General features: G+C 37.3%; 1 protein-coding gene and 1 long non-coding RNA gene across 2 annotated transcripts; both read right to left on the minus strand.

Annotated features, from left to right (window-relative positions):
* Positions 1-123: 123 nt before the first annotated feature.
* On the minus strand, positions 124-11,764 carry LOC149679332 (uncharacterized). The gene is made up of 11 exons (XM_089835828.1): positions 11,482-11,764; positions 9,317-10,430; positions 6,246-6,327; positions 6,072-6,176; positions 4,682-5,546; positions 4,248-4,329; positions 3,003-3,093; positions 2,849-2,906; positions 2,433-2,504; positions 1,805-1,918; positions 124-1,252 (listed from the first exon to the last, which is right to left on the minus strand). The coding sequence occupies exons 1-11, from the start codon at positions 11,753-11,755 to the stop codon at positions 441-443; spliced, it is 3,669 nt and encodes a 1,222-aa protein (XP_089691954.1). The 5' UTR covers positions 11,756-11,764; the 3' UTR covers positions 124-440.
* Positions 11,765-13,598: 1,834 nt separating this feature from the next.
* LOC149679333 (uncharacterized) lies at positions 13,599-18,572 on the minus strand. The gene is made up of 3 exons (XR_016365746.1): positions 16,236-18,572; positions 16,117-16,156; positions 13,599-13,785 (listed from the first exon to the last, which is right to left on the minus strand). It is a non-coding gene; the product is annotated as an uncharacterized LOC149679333 (long non-coding RNA).

An 18,572-nucleotide genomic window follows, 5' to 3' on the forward strand; every position in this document is an offset into this window, starting at 1 on the left:
AAACGTATGGAAACAAGTTTGGAACAATTCGAAAAACGTATCCAAAATTTATTATGGCTTATTTTAGCATCGTCTATGTGAATTTTATTACATTTAATATAAAATTAGTTATGAAATGGCGGTGTTACAACTGGGTATTGTGCCCCAAGAGTCTTGTCTCAGAAAATGAGCGGCGCTTCCGTTAATACAATTTCTAATGGAGAAATTTAATGGATTGTTACATACACAGTGTCGGCCCATTCATTAAACAAGCCGATGAAATATGGTTATAGTCCTACACATTTAAAATGTAAATCCATCCATTCATGTGACTTCTAAGTTTAAGTACTATCAAATGACACTTCTGTCTGCATATATATAGTCCCACCGATCACACTTGAGGCGTTTTTCACCATTGTATCATCAAATTACTCAAACGATTACTAGCATATTCGCGCTAATTAAATTCTGTGGGGTTTTTCACCACTGTGAATAAATTGATGTCTGATAAAATTATTCTTCTGCGTGCTTGCATAGTCACACTGATCACATTTGAAGAGTTTTTCACCACTGTGAATGCGTTGATGATTGATCAAAGCATTCTTCCACGTACTTGCATAGTCACACTGATCACATACGAAGGGTTTTTCACCACTGTGAACGCGTTGATGTACGATCAAATTATTCTGACACGTACTTGCATAGTCACACTGATCACATACGAAGGGTTTTTCACCTCTGTGAATGCGTTGATGTTTGATCAAATTATTCTTCTGCGTGCTTGCATAGTCACACTGATCACATACGAAGGGTTTTTCACCTCTGTGAATGCGTTGATGTCTGATTAATGAAATCTTCCACGTACTTGCATAGTCACACCGATCACATTTGAAGGGTTTTTCACCACTGTGATTGCGTTGATGTGCGATCAAACTAATCTTCTGTGTACATTTATAGTCACAGCGAGTACATTTGAAGGGTTTTTCGCCGCTATGAATGCGTTGATGCACGATCAAATTACCCTTCCGCGTGCTTGCAAAGTCACACTGATTACATCTGAAGGGTTTTTCACCACTGTGAACGAGTTGATGTCTGATCAAATTTCTCTTATACTTGTGTGCATAGTCACACTGATCACATTTGTGTTTTTCTTCGTTACCCTTTCTAACGTGACGTTGCAGATCCCTTTCATATTCAGTAGAACACTTTAACCGAAGTTTCTTCTTGAATTTACCTATATAATATATATATAAGAAATATAAAAACGACATAACTTATAATTTAGTATCAAAAATACAGTAACATTCAAGCGAACTTTAAAAAAAAAACGTAATGCTGAGGCCTCGAAAACTCAGTATTAAAGAAAAGAAACAGTGCTGATGAGTAAACGAGCATATCAACAAAAAGGGGATGAAGATTAACTTAAATGGTGAGGAGAAACCTTGGCTCGAAACCAGAGAGAGTGGTAACTTATCGAAAGGGTTAAACTGGTCCATAATATGTCGTTTGCTTTATAAAGAAAGACGGTAAAATTTTAACTTAACCACCTTGTTTTTTATTAGCACGAGGGGAATTCGCGAAACATCCGCCGCTTTTCGTTCAAGGTTTGATGACACCTACGACTAATCACCTATTTAGATATCGCGCTCTCATAGACGGCACGAGGTTGACTACAACCCTTTAGACGAAAGTTATCACTTGAGATAACTCACTTAAAAAGTTAGAGAATTGCCCCCATTGTTTCTATTTTTTCTATGTAACGATGCTTTAATAGTGGTTAATCATTAAGCTCAGATGTTACGGATCCAGAATAGTATGTTCTTACCGAAGAACTCAATCAAACCAGTTTTAAAACTTCCCAATAGTGTTACCGATATAAACCAGGCAGCTCGGTCAAATTCGGAAAAAATAAACATGAACAAAGAAACAACTTTCGAAACTATATTTAGATTAAAATTTGATCACTGAAACGGTCCTCAGACAATATACGGAATGCAAACGTATCCTAATGAACGCATGATAAAATATACGCGACAATATGAACAAACAGTAAAATTCTGCAATTAAACCTCTATACGTGAATACACCTAATAAATACTGAAAACACAACAAGCTTGATTTCAACGGTAAAGTCAGGGTTAGCGACAATTTTCCTGTCTCTGTTGAAACCATCCAGTACCTGAGCTGATGACGAAGTTAAAGTAATTAAAGACGCAAATGACGATCCATGACATTTAGCAAGTACTACGTCAAAACCTGAAGAAACTTCAGACAATTTAAGTGGTAATGAAAGCTCCGAGGGGACTGATAACGGAAATGGAAATCGCTCGAAAGAAGAAAAGCTCAAAGGTTTGGAAACAAGTTTGGAACAATTCGAAAAACGTATCCAAAATTTATTAAGGCTTATTTTAGCATCGTCTTTGTGAATTTTATTACATTTAATATAAAATTACTTCTGAAAATGGTGGCGTTACAACTGGGTGTAGTGCACCAAGAGTCTTCCGGCGCTTCCGTTAATACAATTTCTAATGGAGAAATTTAATGGACTGTTACATACACAGTGTCGGCCCATTCATAACGCAAGCCGATGAAATATGGTTATTGTCCTACACACTTAAAATGTAAATCCATCTATTCATTCATGTGACTTTTAAGTTTAAGTACTATCAAATGACACTTCTGTCTGCATATATATAGTCCCACCGATCACACTTGAGGCGTTTTTCACCATTGTATCATCAAATTACTCAAACGATTACTAGCATATTCGCACTAATTAAATTCTATGGGTGAATAAATTGATGTCTGATAAAATTATTCTTCCACGTACTTGCATAGTCACACTGATCACATTTGAAGGGTTTTTCACCTCTGTGAATAAGTTCATGTCTGATCAATGAACTCTTCTGCGTACTTGCATAGTCACACTGATCACATTTGAAGGGTTTTTCGCCACTGTGAATGCGTTGGTGTTTGATCAAATTATTCTTCCACGTACTTGCATAGTCACACCGATCACATACGAAGCGTTTTTCTTCGTTACCCTTCTTAATATGACGTTGTGGACCCCTTTTATATTCATCAGAATATTTGATCCGAGTTGACCGTTTCTTCCTGAATTTCCCCACAGAAATTTCTTAATGAAATATAACAACGACACACACGTCATTTACAATATAGTATCAAAAATACAGTAACATTCAAGCGCACTACGAAAGCTCATTGTTTTTTTAAAGTATGAGTAAACGACCTTAAAAACAACAAGTTGGGAAACCAAAATAGAACTCTACGAGTCGAGACGTTGTTCTTAATTAAATATAATTTATATTGATTATTTTTATCGTCAGTAATTTAGCTTAGTATTAGTTTAGTCATTCTAAAAACATTAATCCTAAAATCATTTTAAACATAGCTATTGTTGACGTTTGAATTCAAGGGTATGCCTCTTTAACAATTTTTTGGAAATTTAGGGTATATAAGGCGATTGATTCAAAATAAATAATAAGAAAACCCGCAACAGCGTGAACGCGGTGACAGACACGTCCAGTGTAATACCCCTCCGTGACGACATCGCCAAACGGAGAGGTAAAAAGGGGATGAACATAAATTGAATTGAGAAACCTAGGCTCGAAAGGACGTAGTTTCAAATTACACGGATGTTCGGAGAATCAAATGCTAATTACTGATGCTGCGTGCAGACAAGCTACCATTTTCTTTCGTTCTGGCACCCACTCTCTGTTGTGACATATAGTTTTCACTTGTTTCTCTGCCTAGCAAAAGGCACCCTGAGTACAACTACATCTTCTTCTACTTCTGATAGAACGTTGTCTTCGTAAAACTCACCAAATAATTTCCCTAGCCAGATTATTTAACTCAAAGCGAGATAAATGTAGAAGGGCAGCTATTCACTCTCAGATTAAAACTCGTGTAAGAGGGGTTACTCGAAACGAAACCCTGTCGATATCTAGTTCGACAACTTCTGACAGAATACCATTTTTGTGATTTTCGAGACCGAGAGAGATGTCGATCGACAACTCTCTTTCGAAGCTTACAGAATAGGCACCCTGGTGTTGTTAAGTAAAAGTCGGACCGGATTGATACTCAATGCCCCGGCCTAACCGTCCCCGAATAAATGTTGCAGGGACGTTAAAGAAATTGGTTGTAATCCGCGGAAATCTTGAAAAAATGGCGGCTAGAAATGTGAAGTTTCTTAGTGTAATTTGTAAATGCATTGATTTTCACCAAATTAATTTCTTGTGTAGACGCACTTGAAAAGAACAGAATGCCAAGTTGTACGAAGAAGCAATGTCGAAGAAAAGTAAAGGTTTTGATCACGTGAATCAGCGTATGCTTCAATAATATAAGCAGTATAACTACACTAAAGTGCGCAACTATATGGCGTCATGCCACTGTTATTAAGTATTTACAACCACAACGATTGAAAATAAGCATCGCTTAGGGGGCTTTCGACCCAAGATTAGTTTTCATCTAAGTTTAAAGCGGAATTACGTCCAAAAGCAGGGAGGCCGTGTCTCCATCATTCGCGTTTTTCGGAGGGTGAAAAAAATACATTCGGATTGTATTACGAGCAGTTAAATGAAATACGCGACTAGACTTTACACCGAGAAGGCGGAAATAGTGGTTTAGAAATATGATATCTCAATCTAGGTACTCAAGACTATTAAAGAATGAAATGACTTACCTGCAATTTCCGAACGAGGCGATGAGGTTTTACCTTCTGGGTTCTTTGGAGCGACATCTTGGAATGTCTCCGTGTTGGACACCGAACTATCATGATGAACTGCAATTGGAACTTCGGGTAAATCGCTTTCCATAGAGACGGGGGTCAATTCTGATAGTTCAATTGGGTTGCGTTCTACTTCAGGAACAAACACTGGCACACTCAATGAACTCGGATCGACAAACAATATATCACTTTGATTTTGTCTATCACTTTTCTTTGCATCTGTCACGGCGATTTCGGATTGGTTTTCATCAAGTTCGTTTTCTACGTCTAATCCTAGTGAATCGCTTTCGACATTTGCATCAAGAGAAAGATCCAAATGCTTTTCGGATTCAACATTCAATTCAGGAACACGAAATTTGTTCGATCGAGTTGAATTATCCTCAGTGTCCCCCTCTGTCGAGACACTTGGCGATTTACGATAAGAATCGTTAATGGTAATATTGTTATCAAGAGGTTCTCGTGGCGAATCGCTTTCAGTGTTCGTGTCAGGGGACATTTCGAATGGGTTTTCAACCTTAATTTTAGGTGAATGCGCACATAGAGGCAAACTGTCACTGTAGTTTAGTTTAGGGACACACGGATTCGAATTTCGCGTTATAAACCCCATATTTTCAGTATTTTTCAAGGTAGTTTCGGTGTTTGCAATGCCAACCTCAGAAACAGGTGATTCTTGACTAATATTTTCTTTACACAGGTTGCCTTGGACATTGTGCATCACAATAGGAAGAGATAACTCCTGGCCATTATTTCCCAAATCATTTTCAACGGGTTCAGTTTTCACTAATTCATCGTTAGGAAATTGAAGTATTCCACTTTTCTCCTATTTTTTTAAACAATTAACAATAACTTTCATTCTTAAAGTAATTCTCTTTCCAATCGAGTATGAAAGTGAAGAATGTTGCATACCATCAGGTCTTTGATTCTCCTTTCCAAGTCTTTAATGACCCTATTGAGTCTTTCAATTTCGTCTATTTGCTTATTTATCGTCAATGATGTTTTCACTCTCTCTTTTGCCATTTTTGAAATTAAAACATTACACTAAACAAAATGAGATTCCATTACAAAACCATCTTCGGACTTTCTTTGGCTAAACGTATTTTAAAGGGGCAAGCAAGAAAATGGGGAAGATAATGACACGCAAGAAGGGGATCAGCAACAAAGGCCCTCGTCGGGTTTCTTTGTTAATAAAGAAACGAAGGACGTGTTGCCAATCCCCTTAGCTTTGTGCCAATCCTGATAGGTGTTTTCACCAATAGCCTGATTCGACAACTGTCCATTAAAATTTTCTCATATCTCTGTGCTTAATTTCACACTGCTAAAAAAACCCCAATGCTTTGAAAAATACCTTTTCTTCCAGTTTCCTAATTCGATCATCTCTAGCTTTTACTTCTTTGATTAGATCATCTTTGCTCAAGTGATCATAGTTACAATCTTCCTCGTAGTCCATTTCCTAAAAACAAAGTTTCAATAACTTCCAGATTGCCCAAAACAAGGAATATCCCAATAATTGCGCAAATACCTCTTTAATCGCCAATCTTTGAAGATTTACTAAACTCATTTCAGAATTTTGTAACGAGAGTTGGTGAGATTGAAAATCTACCCTAAAATAAAATAATTCTTCAAACTGAAGGTAAATCAAAAACGGACAAGGAAAGTTTCCCCATAGATTGTAGCTTTCGCTATAAAAAGCTAAGAAAAACATAGCGATGCTTAAATTGTGACACTTTTGTTCAAGACTAGGGATTTTCTCAAGCACATTTTCTGAATACAACTACAACTAGCTTCGTATAAATTATTTACTCTGCTAGCATTTTTTATTTTTTAAACAGCAAGAAAGATCTATTTCTTTTCAAGGCATAATAGTTTCAATAGGTTTGGATCCGTTATGCCTTGTTGACACGATCCAAGTTGCATTATATTCATCACTTACCAGTTTAAACGTTCCACCACAACACGGCATTCTTTAACAAATTCCATCACTTTTTGTACAGTTTCCCTGTTAAGATAATATACGTAACATTTTAATAATAATAAAAAGTATGGCCATAAACAAAGATCTAGTGTTACCAAGGGTGTTTCCCTCAGTTTAATATACATTCTTACCAGGCAAGGCTTATATTAACGTTGTTTTGGTTTCACAGTTACTCACAATGTTCTGTTTTTGGGGTTAAAAAAGAGAAAAAGCTTCAACTTTTATTAAGAGCTTTTCTTGTATATAGATACTCTTTTTAATAATCAATAAAAATACATTAAAGCCTTTAAAGGAGGAACCGTTACCGTAACAAAGGAATTCACTTATCACTACAAAGTACAAACGCCAAAAAAAAGGGAACGTCTAGCAGACAGCTTTTCCTAACCGCCGTCAATCAGTCTGGGAAATAAGGATTTTTTAAACTAGTCCTTGGGAGTACAGAAGGATTTTTTAAAACTGGACACTGGGCCAGCCACCCCCCCCCTGGTCTGGAATAAATAAACTGATCCATGACCATTGACCAGAACGCGTCGTCTGCTAAATTAAAGAAGTGGATAATTGAAATAGTTGAGATAATATCTGGACTCTGGTTACCCAGTTACACATGAATTTTATTAGTGGTCAAGTACACCACTGACCCCCCTCCGATTTAGTTTTTAAACGGGTCCTGGCATTTTTTAAACTGGTCCTGGCAATTTTTAAACTGGTCCTGGAAATTTTTAAACTGGTCCTGGCATTTTTTAAACTGGTCCTGGCAATTTTTAAACTGGTCCTGGCAATTTTTAAACTGGTCCTGGCAATTTTTAAACTGGTCCTGGCAATTTTTAAACTGGTCCTGGCAATTTTAAACTGGTCCTGGCAATTTTTAAACTGGTCCTGGCAATTTTTAAACTGGTCCTGGCAATTTTTAAACTGGTCCTGGCAATTTTTAAACTGGTCCTGGCAATTTTTAAACTGGTCCTGACAATTTTTAAACTGGTCCTGACAATTTTTAAACTGGTCCTGACAATTTTTAAACTGGTCCTGGCATTTTTTAAACTGGTCCTGGCATTTTTTAAACTGGTCCTGGCAATTTTTAAACTGGTCCTGACCATTTTTAAACTGGTCATTTGCCCTATGCCACCGCCTTACTTCCCACGCTGCTTGGTACCAGTGACCCCCCCCCCCTAGTGTCCGAGATAATAAACTGGTTTCCGGACTGGCCCCCCACCTTTGTTCTTAATTAATAAACTGGTAACCCTCACTTCTTAAATTTTAAAACTAGTCCGAGCAATTAATAAACTGGTTTTGAACAAGAGGAAGTGTGCTGAAGACTACTGTCACTGCTGTGGAGTGAACTGTGGTTCTCTAGAAGTAGCAGTATCATGTCGAGAAAATATCGGAGATTCTGCCAGACTTGGACCGCAAAAACTATCTATAACAATTTTCAAAAGCGAGGGGTGGGCGTGATAAACATTCGAAGGTCTATAGGATGTGCAACTCGCTGTACTAAAAATAGTCTGGAGGATAGCTGAAATAATCATGCACTTTTTCAAGAAAGCATGAAACTTGGTATAAAGTTAGTTTGAAGTATATTTAAGGCTCTTTCAGACGATCCAACTTTTTGCCTCAGCTTGACGGGTCAACTCGAGTTGAATCAAGTAGTTGGATCGTGTGAATAGACGCTGGATGAGTTGAGTCACGTGGGTGTAACAACGGACAGACAGACAGACAGACACACAGACACGGCCGTTACAGAACGTCTCCTGGACTACGTCACACGGAGAGGTAAAAAGTACCGGGCTATAGCCCACTCGATCACGCGCTCAACGAAGCAAGCTGCTCGCATTAAAGGCAACACTAGTAGGCGGGACGTTGCTTTCAAGCTTTGCTTCTTGGCGCGAGGGAAGTACGCTGAAAGTAGACTTCCCACCTGTGTGTTGGTTTCTCTTCAAGTAAACAATGGAATGGTCTATTCATATACTAAATCTCTAATACAGTCATGCACCGCTCAAAAACTATTCATTTGTTAATATTTCAAAGGAAAGAGATAGATGAGTATGATTTTCCAAATAAAATGATTATATTTTTCACAATATGACAAGGTTAGGCACTTACTTCAATCGACTTACCACCTGAAAATTGATATTCTTTAAATAGATTTTATGAACCTTAATATTCGTTCGAATAGTAAATGCTTGTACAACTAACTTTGTTTCAATAAATGAAATGGGTCGAAGTTACAAACTAAAACAATTAAAATTCACTTATAATAAAATCAGAGTTTTAAGTAAAATATTTAAATTGTTAAAAATGTAGTAGTATTAACTTATAATGAAGATTATACATTGGCATCCTCCACTACTGTTTCTTAATAGTTTTCATTTAGAATTCTTTTGAATATTTAGTTATGGTCAATGGTTTTGAATATTTATTGCGATCACGTGCAAAGGGTTTGCCTGGTAAAGTCACACTGATCACATTAGAAGGGTTTTTCTCTACTGTGAACGCGTTGATGGGTCTGATAAAATTACTCACGCAGCTCACCTAAAATCACAATGATCAAATACGAAATTTTTCAACACCGTGAATTCCTTGATGTGTGATTAATAAGCACATCCACGCGCCAATGTTGTCACTGATCACATTTGGATGGTTTTTCTCCACAGTGAATGCGTTGGTGTCTGATTAAACTAATTTTGTAAGTGCCAGCATATCCACACTGAACACATTTGAATGGCTTATCTCCACTGTGAGTGAGTTGATGTGCGATCAAATGGTTCTTCTGCGTGCAGGCATAATCACACTGGTCACATTTGAATGGTTTTTCCCCAGTGTGAATGCGTTGATGTGTGACCAAGTGGCTTTTTTGCGTGCAGACATAATCACACTGATCACATTTGAAGGGTTTTTCACTACTGTGAATGCGTTGATGTGTGATCAAAGCACTCTTTTGCGTACATTTATATTCACACTGATTACATTTGAATGGTTTTTCTCCAGTGTGAATGCGTTGATGTTTGATCAAATTACTCTTCAGAGTACATTTATATCCACACTGATCACATTTGAATGGTTTTTCCCCAGTGTGAAGGCGTTGATGTGTGATCAAAGCACTCTTCTGCGTAGATTTATATTCACACTGATCACATTTGAATGGTTTTTCTCCAGTGTGAATGCGTTGATGTGTGATCAAAGCACTCTTCCGCCTACAATTATATTCACACTGATCACATTTGAATGGTTTTTCTCCAGTGTGAATGCGTTGATGTTTGATCAAATTACTCTTCAGTGTACATTTATATCCACACTGATCACATTTGATTGGTTTTTCCCCAGTGTGAAGGCGTTGATGTGTGATCAAAGCACTCTTCTGCGTAGATTTATATTCACACTGATCACATTTGAATGGTTTTTCTCCAGTGTGAATGCGTTGATGTGTGATCAAAGCACTCTTCCGCGTACATTTATATTTACACTGATCACATTTGAATGCTTTTTCCCCAGTGTGAATGCGTTGATGTGTGATCAAACCACTCTTCTGCGTACATTTATATTCACACTGATCACATTGGAATGGTTTTTCCGGACTGTGAATAAGTTGATGTGTGATCAAAAGGTTTTTCTTGTTGCTGGAATAGTCGAACTCATCACATTTGAAGATCTCTTCAACGTTCCTCTTTCGCATTTGAAGTTCTTGATCATTCTTATAATATTCGCATCGAGTTGTAAACAGTTCATTCTTGGACTTTTCTACAGAAAGAAAAAACCCATCAATATATGCCTAAGTTTAAATCGAAGTCAGCACAAAAAGCGGAACCCTCTTTTAATTTGTGTCCCCTTTGTCTCCTTGATACAAATTTCTCAGATGATATAAAGTTCGGTTTGTTTTCAAAATCTAAACGGTTACGAATGTAACGGATTCACTTCATTTCAGTAAACTTGAAGAAGTTTAATTATCACGAAAATGATAGTTGCAGGGACCCAGCCAAAAATGTAAATTTCTTCTTTCCTGAATTATAGGATTTCATAGGAAATAAAACGTGTTTTTATAGGAAAGCATAGGACAAAAAATGCTCATATATAATATTCCTTTGGTTAAGACTATGTAGGAAAATCTCAAAAAATTGCAAAATTTGATATTACTTTGAACAGAGAAACTTAGGTAAATAAAATTTAATAAATAAAAAATCCTGAGCAAGGGAAGGGAGTTCAGCAAGTTCGGTGTCTGTTCAAATGGGATCTCGATAACTGAGCTGAATACTGATAAAGTTGATGCAAAACTATACGAAAACCTCGAAAAATTTAGGATATTATATGATAATATAGGTCAAGTGCAAAAAAATAGAATTTTGTTGGAATTGTTATTATTATTATTAAACAGAAAATGGAATCTGCCCGCGGTGCTGAAAAGGTACGACAGTCGTTTTCATGTGCCATTAACAACCTAGTGAAAGGTTTTGAATCTAACTTAGATTGAAGGTTATTGAAATTGTCTGATAGTTCTAAACAAGCTGGTTACTCGGATTAAAGTCGTACTCTTCATTGCTGGATATTTCCTTGTTTTAATGGCCAATGTTTGGGGGGGGGGCATATATCTGTAACCAAATGTTGTACACCCCATGTTCATTGATACTTTCCACTCAGTTGTTCCCAATAAACACGATCCCTCATAATTGATGGACTTTTCAAAATCACCCTTTTTACCAGTGTCAGTGGATATATTGCTCAAGCTTATTTTCCAACACGGTAGCAGTACGACTCTCTCAGGTACTCACACTATTTAAGAATAAAAATTACTTACCAATTTTCGAACTAGCAGAGGAATAGTTTGACGTGCAAGGTTCAAGGGCATCCAAGTTGGACACTGAAGTATCGTTTTCAAGTTCAGGCGATATATCCGGTAAGTCGCTTTCCAGATCAACCGGGGTCATTTCCGGTGTAGCGCAGCTCGTTTCAATATTTCCTTTTTCATGACACTTATTTTTAGATTCCTGTGCTTCCATAGATTCTATAATTGAATCGTTCTCCATATTTCTTTCAAGGGACAATTCCAAATCGTTTTTTGACTTCGACATTCAGTTGAAGAACTCACACTGCTTGGACTGCGATGTAATATCCCGATTTTCTCTGTTTGTCAAGGACCTTTGATACGTAAAATTTTAGTATAGTAAAAATAAATGTAAATCAAGATTTGGCATCGATAAGTTTAGTACAACAGAGTTCTAAGTCGATGCTTAAAAAATATACTATTTTAGTAATAATGTTATCATAAATTTTAAAATTACTTATGTCCATGGTTGAGTGATTTTTCTACCTATTTGAGATTTTATGGACTATTTTAAATAAGCACCTTCGGGCAATCGCGTACCACCCTGCCTTCTTGATAAAAAAATTCTCGCGGCACGTGCTCCATGTCGAATGAAATTTATGGCGAGATTTTTTCTAAAACTGCGCGAGATGTAGAGCGTACTATGAAAATTTTGTTAAGAGGAATGCAAAGCGTTATGCGATTGGTCGGAGGTGCTTATTTCAAATTATCCATAAAATCAAAACCTGTTTTCATTATGTAGAGTGGTCTTATTATTAGTAGAAGAATCGGTAAAAAATCTCTTGATTTCACCTTCCTTTTAACTTTTATAATATTTTTTACCCATGTGCATTTCTTTTATTATTGATTAAACTCTATAAAAATAATTTTATCAGTTATCAATTCTTGCTCTTTGAAGAAATTGTTTCCTCTTTTATTTACCGTTTTCTAGCTGTATGGCTAAAAAAAATATAAATTAACTGAAGTTGTTACGGATTCCGGAACAAAAGATAACTACCAAATATTTTTTTATTTTTTGAGGTTTCAATGCAAATTGGGTCAGAGGACCGCGGCAAGGATGCGATTAATCAGGTTTCAGTATGTGTTTAAGCATATATATACGATGAGGCTATTAGTTTCACTGGGGCCGTAGTAGTGCCACAGTCCCGCCTTTGGCAGTATAGTTCGTCATTTTTGAACGACGCTAGAAAAGATTTTTACCTCTCCGAGTGACGTATGTCACGGAGAGGTATTACATCGGCCGTATCTGTCTGTCTGTGTGTCTGTCTGTCTGTCTGTCAGACCCCACGTGACCTCGTTCGCAGTTTACAAATCGAAGCAAACAAATACCCGATTTCTGGAACGCGTTCGCGGTTCACGGAAATTTGGCCATTCATCTACCAACACCAGTCTTTACTAACTGGCTACTAAGGACCACAATCTGCTAGTCTTTGTCCATCCCCCAGCCTGTACTTGCTGGCTCGTAAGCACCACCATCTTCTGTTCTTCGTCAATCCCACATTGACACCAGCTTCTATGCACCACCATCTTCAGGTCTTTGTCCATTCCGGCTTCGGCTTCTTCTCCATCGTTATCGTTTGGTTTTAAGATATACGCGGCGATCGGCTAGGGTTACGAGAAACGTCTAGCCTCCCAATGGCAGGGCTTCCACCATCGGTTCACGCGAATGCGTTTTCATCTATTATTATAATGGAAACGTATCGTATATAATTCCCAAAATTTGAAAAAAGTGGGCAAGAGGGGTACCCTTCACTTTAAACGTCAATATTAGCAAAGTTTCGAAAGATAATAGGAACAACTTTATTTTAAACGATTTAACTATTTTTAAAGTTATTTACTAGCGATTAAAATAATCAATATCATTTATATTTAATTAATTATTTAAGATAAACTTATTTCTATGTGAGAGTTTATATAGAACGAGTAATGAAGATTGCATCCGAATCGAAACACTACACGCACATCAAAGTTAACATAAAGCGAGTAGGATGATAAGATCTCTTACAAAACGATCACATTTCCTTTTTGCAGAATATTAAATGGAAATATTTTAAATATTTTTCGGCATTACGATTCTTTCAGTAGTTGTGTAGCTATAAAGCTCTGTTTCATCTTAATATTCCAAGAACATCTTTTGATATTAACATTTCAAATTTGGTGTTTACTTTTTAATTCAGCTTTACTACATTTATATATAGTGTAAACGCATTTTTTATATTCATTAGATAATATGGATGTTAATTCTTCATCTATCCACAACTGTTGAAACGATTGGATCTGTGAAATAAGATATTTTAGATTTAAACTAGAAATGACCTTGTTTCGCCTCCTCTTATAGGAGTTGTTAACGGTTCAGAGTGAGCCTCAAGTTCAATACACCCTTCAGTGATACATTTTAGGTCCTCATTGGAATTATTGAGGATACAAAAGAAATTGTTAAACGCTTAAGCCTTTGCTAAAGACCTTGGCGATATTTCGCCAATTTGAGCTATGTATTTCCGGTTTTTCTCATTGGCTGGTGGACCTGTGTTTAGAAAGTAAATTCCTCTCGGCTCGGAGAGGTTTATTTTGGTTTCCCAACTTGTCTTCCTTATAGCAGAAGCCGATTAGGCTTTACACATGAAGTACGTAACATGTGCCTGGGGGAACTACACGATATTCTCTGAGCTCCTAGGAAAGAACCTCCCCTTACGCGGAGGGAAATAGTTCAGTAACGCGGCTCCTTCGGATCCATTCGATCCTTCCGTCTAAAGAACCGATTTACCTCGTACCTAAATTCGAGAACTACTATAGAGACTGAGTAGGGTGTCTAAAATATTCTTTAGATAAAACTATTCACAATATCAAAGATTATTTGGGAGTAAGGCGTTAAAATGTTATCAATCTGTGTAGCTTTTGCTTGGACTATTTAAGACGCCGTACATCTGTTTTTTAACGAGGTATTTTTCTGCTCTCGCCGTTACGGCAAGCCCGGCCGCCGGCGGCTCGAAATGGGCCGCTCGGCCTCAGCCGCTGATATCTAGCCAAGGCTTAGTGTAGTTTTCGTGTCTAATTCTTTTCGCAGAGCTATATTTATGTTGAAATTTAAAGAAAATCTTATAATATTTAGTTGTTATCAATCTGGGTAGCTTTTGCTTGGCCTATTTAAGACGCCGTGCATCTGTTTTTTAACGAGGTATTTTTCTGTTCTCGCCGTTACGGCAAGCCCGGCCGCCGGCGGCTCGAGATGCGCCGCTCGGCCTCAGCCGCTGATATCTAGCCAAGGCTTAGGGTAGTTTTCGACTTTTCGTGTCTAATTTTATTCGCAGAGCTATTTTTCTGTTGAAATTTAATGAAAATCTTATAATATTTAGTTGAAGACCTAGTAAATGTCTCAAAAAATTTCGAAACTTGAGCTTTAAAACGTTAAATATTTTATAACGACTACGAACGATACCGCAAACTCGCCTTCCCGGGCTTCCCGGTTATGGCGACGGCGAGGTAGAGTCGAGGTCCCATGCAAGAAAATAGTAATATCCGTCGCCTATTGGTCTGACATTAAAGAGGTTATCTATGGTTAGGGGGCTCATGATTGGTTAAAAGCTTTTTTGTTCGTCTGCTTAGTTTTTACTTCGGGAATATCATGAAATCAATGGCCAAAGCTATGGAAAAGTGGGACTTACGTACTTTATGTGTGAAGCATAATCCGCTTTTGCTCATAGTTGACTATTCAATTCCCAGGTGGACTTCTAAATTTAATAATTAAATGAAGAAATTTTTTTCGAAGCCGGGTCGGGATTTGAACCCCGGCCCAACCGCCCACAATGCAAGCGTGCTATCCAAATAGCCAAGAAGCTTTCATATGAAATTCGAGATTTTTTCGTTAACCGAAGAAATGGAGAGAAACCAGTTCTTCGGTACCATAAGTATATGGAGCAGTATATGGTACAAGTTTACATTCGGTATCATAAGTATATGGTATAAGTTTACATTCGGTATCATAAATAGATTTTACATTCAGTATCATAAGTATATGGTATAAGTTTACATTCGGTATCATAAGTATATGGTATACGTTTACATTCGGTATTATAAGTATATGGTATAAGTTTACATTCGGTATCATAAGTAGATTTTACATCCAGTATCATAAGTATATGGTATAAGTTTACATTTGTGCCCAATACATTGCTTCCATTTTTTGTGCCCAAAATAAAGAGTGAAAGAAAAAAGCAGTCTTTAATGCTTCAAGCAGGGAAATCGTCCTATGACTCAGAAACATCCACAGTAAACTTTCTCTGGGGTTGGGGAATTTTTCATGCATTCCGCCGCATAGATTGTGTACTAGGTTAGTCATAAATCCAATGAATATGGATCACCGTGATTTGTCATTGCTTTCGACTTGTTTAGAACTACAGTACCTTATTGAAATATTTATTGCTATATTCATGAGTGTATATACTTGGGGAATTTTTCATACATTCGGATACGTAGATTCCAAATCTCATTGTGTCCTTAGGTTATTCATATATCCGATGAATATGGAATAGCCGTGATTTGCCATTCCTCTCGACTTCATCAGTATATTGTTGAAGTATTTATTTCTGTATTCATGAGTGTACGACTTACTTCATTGGATTTTCCCCCTTTTTCTCATTGGCTGGTGGACCTGTGTTTAGAAAGTAAATTCGTCTCGGCTCTGAGAGGTTTATTTTGGTTTCCCAACTTGTTATTATTTATTTACTTACTTCCTCTGAAATAGCTTCACAGTTTCCAGATGGTCGGTTTACCGCCCAAATTGGGCTTCTTTTCGATCTATGTAGCGGGGGAACGATTGGGATTTCAAAGATTATGGCATTTTTTACATGTAAAATGTTTTACATAGCTGGAGCCTTAAAAACGATGGGGCTCTAATCTGGCCGGGGCCATCTTGTTTTATGTGTAGTAATTATGCGATAAAGAAGTCATGATTTATGGAGTAGTGGGGAGAGAGGGCTTTCCGTAATTTCGATTTGTCAGTTAATTGGAGTGCAGTCAAGGGAAATTTATGGTGAAGTGAGTTTGATGGAGTGTAATCATAATGGTCGAGCGGAGTTTTCGGCGTCTACTTTGTCTCCCACTTTTCGCGCCAATAAGAATGACTACCAGACAGTTAAGTTTCCCAGACTAAGACATGGAGGCTGTAATATTGTTATTATTGGAGTGGAATTTGAATATATATAAGAAAGGGGTGAAGTGAGTTAGACAGAGAGTAGTGGACAAGTGTTTGAGGGGCTTTTTAATAGTTTGTGCGCATGGCCCCTTGTAATGGAAGCTGTTTGTAGATGGAAGAAATCTTCGAGACGGATATGGCATATATTTAAAGGCGTCTACTAATCAGCGTGGGAAATAAGGCAGTGGCACAGGGCAAATGACCAGTTTAAATAGTGCCTAGACCAGTTTATAAATTAAATCCGAGGAAAATTCAAGGGTAACCAGAGTCCAGACATTATCTCAACTATTTTAATTATCCACTTCTAAAATTCAGCAAACGACGCGAACTGGTCAATGGTCATGGTTCAGTTTATTTCAGGCCAGGGGGGGTCGCTGGCCAAATGTCCAGTTTAATAAAAATTATTATGTCCCACCCTGCCTTGCGTAATTAATTGAAAGTACTGGGCTATAACCCACTCGATCACGCGCTCGACGAAGCAAGCTACTCGCGTTTAGAGACAGTACGAGCAGGGAGGAGAGACTTGAGAGGGAGCGTTAAAGTGAATAGGCGCGTTCGTTCGCTTTCCTGGCTAAACTCGTCTCTCTCTGGCGCTGACTCGGGGACTCATTGCGGTGTCCGCGCGCATGCGTCAAATTTAAAAACCGGCTTTGAACTAGAAGGGGAAGGTCGTGTTTGAATTTCTTGCCATGGTTAACTATAAGAAGTGTTGTTTTTTAATTGTTCAAGTAACCCTAAGTATTTAACAAGACCCGACATGGTAAATATCGTTTTCAAACCATTTCCCAAACCAAAAACAAAGCTTGAAATTTATTGAAAGTGAATAGAAGCTAGTGGAAATCGGTCTTTCACAAGCTAATATCCATCTTTTACATTTTTCTATCTGGGTTTTTGGCTTTGGGAACGCGTGGAAGGATATTCCTTTCATATATTTTTAAGCGAATACCTTGAATCATTCCTACAACCGTTACAAAAACAGGGCTCCCACCAAAATCTCAAAAATAAATAGGGGAAAAAGGGACTTTTCTTGATAAAAATAGGGTAAAATAGGGACCTAAATTTTAAAAGTAGGAACCAAAAAGGGACCACTGGTAAAGCAAAATGATATCTATTCTGTGAAAATATCACAAACAGTTAGGAACCTATTACTCTTTTCTATTTTTTCGACAAAATAGGATATTATTTCTGACTATTTTTTGTTTATATTCTTATTCTTAGGGAACGGTAGGTTTTCTGATTAGAAGTAACTATTTTCGTATCATGTTTACTAACTAACTTGAACAAATTTCTCTGACCATTTGCAATAACGTACATGGCGAACATATATGAAAACCAGTCTAAATTCAGTCGAATATTTTTCACCCGTTTTTGTTGTTATAAAAATTGGCCAATTAATTCGTTTAAATTTAACATTAAGTAAATCATAAATAACCGGCGCGAGCGAAGCGAGCTCCGCAAATTTGGGTCTCTGCTAAAATCTCAGACAAGACATTTTCAGGTCACTCTTATTAGGGCTGTGCGAGCCTTGAATTTTTGGTTTCGAGTCGAGTCTCGAGTATTGAAATTTTCCCTTATCGAGTATCGAGCCGAGTCTCGAGTACTCGAATCGAGTATCGAGTAGTTGGAAAATTTGTTTCGAGTATTTATCGAGTAATTGGGAATTAGTTTTGCAGTATTTCAGCAGTTTCTGTTAATTTATCGCTCTAATAATAGACATTTAGTGTAATTTTGATCATCGACAACTTCTTCAAACATTTCCCAGACAGTATTAGTCTTCTTCCCTTTAAATTTAACAAACTAATTCCTCATCAATATCTTCTTCGGAATCTCATTCCTCACCTTAGCCACTAGCCTTTATTATCCTTCGCGCAAA

Source organism: Phalangium opilio, unplaced genomic scaffold, assembly GCF_054372755.1.
Source record: "Phalangium opilio isolate 3A_F unplaced genomic scaffold, DU_Popi_V2 ptg000041l_1, whole genome shotgun sequence".
NCBI classification, from domain to species: Eukaryota; Metazoa; Arthropoda; class Arachnida; order Opiliones; family Phalangiidae; genus Phalangium; species Phalangium opilio.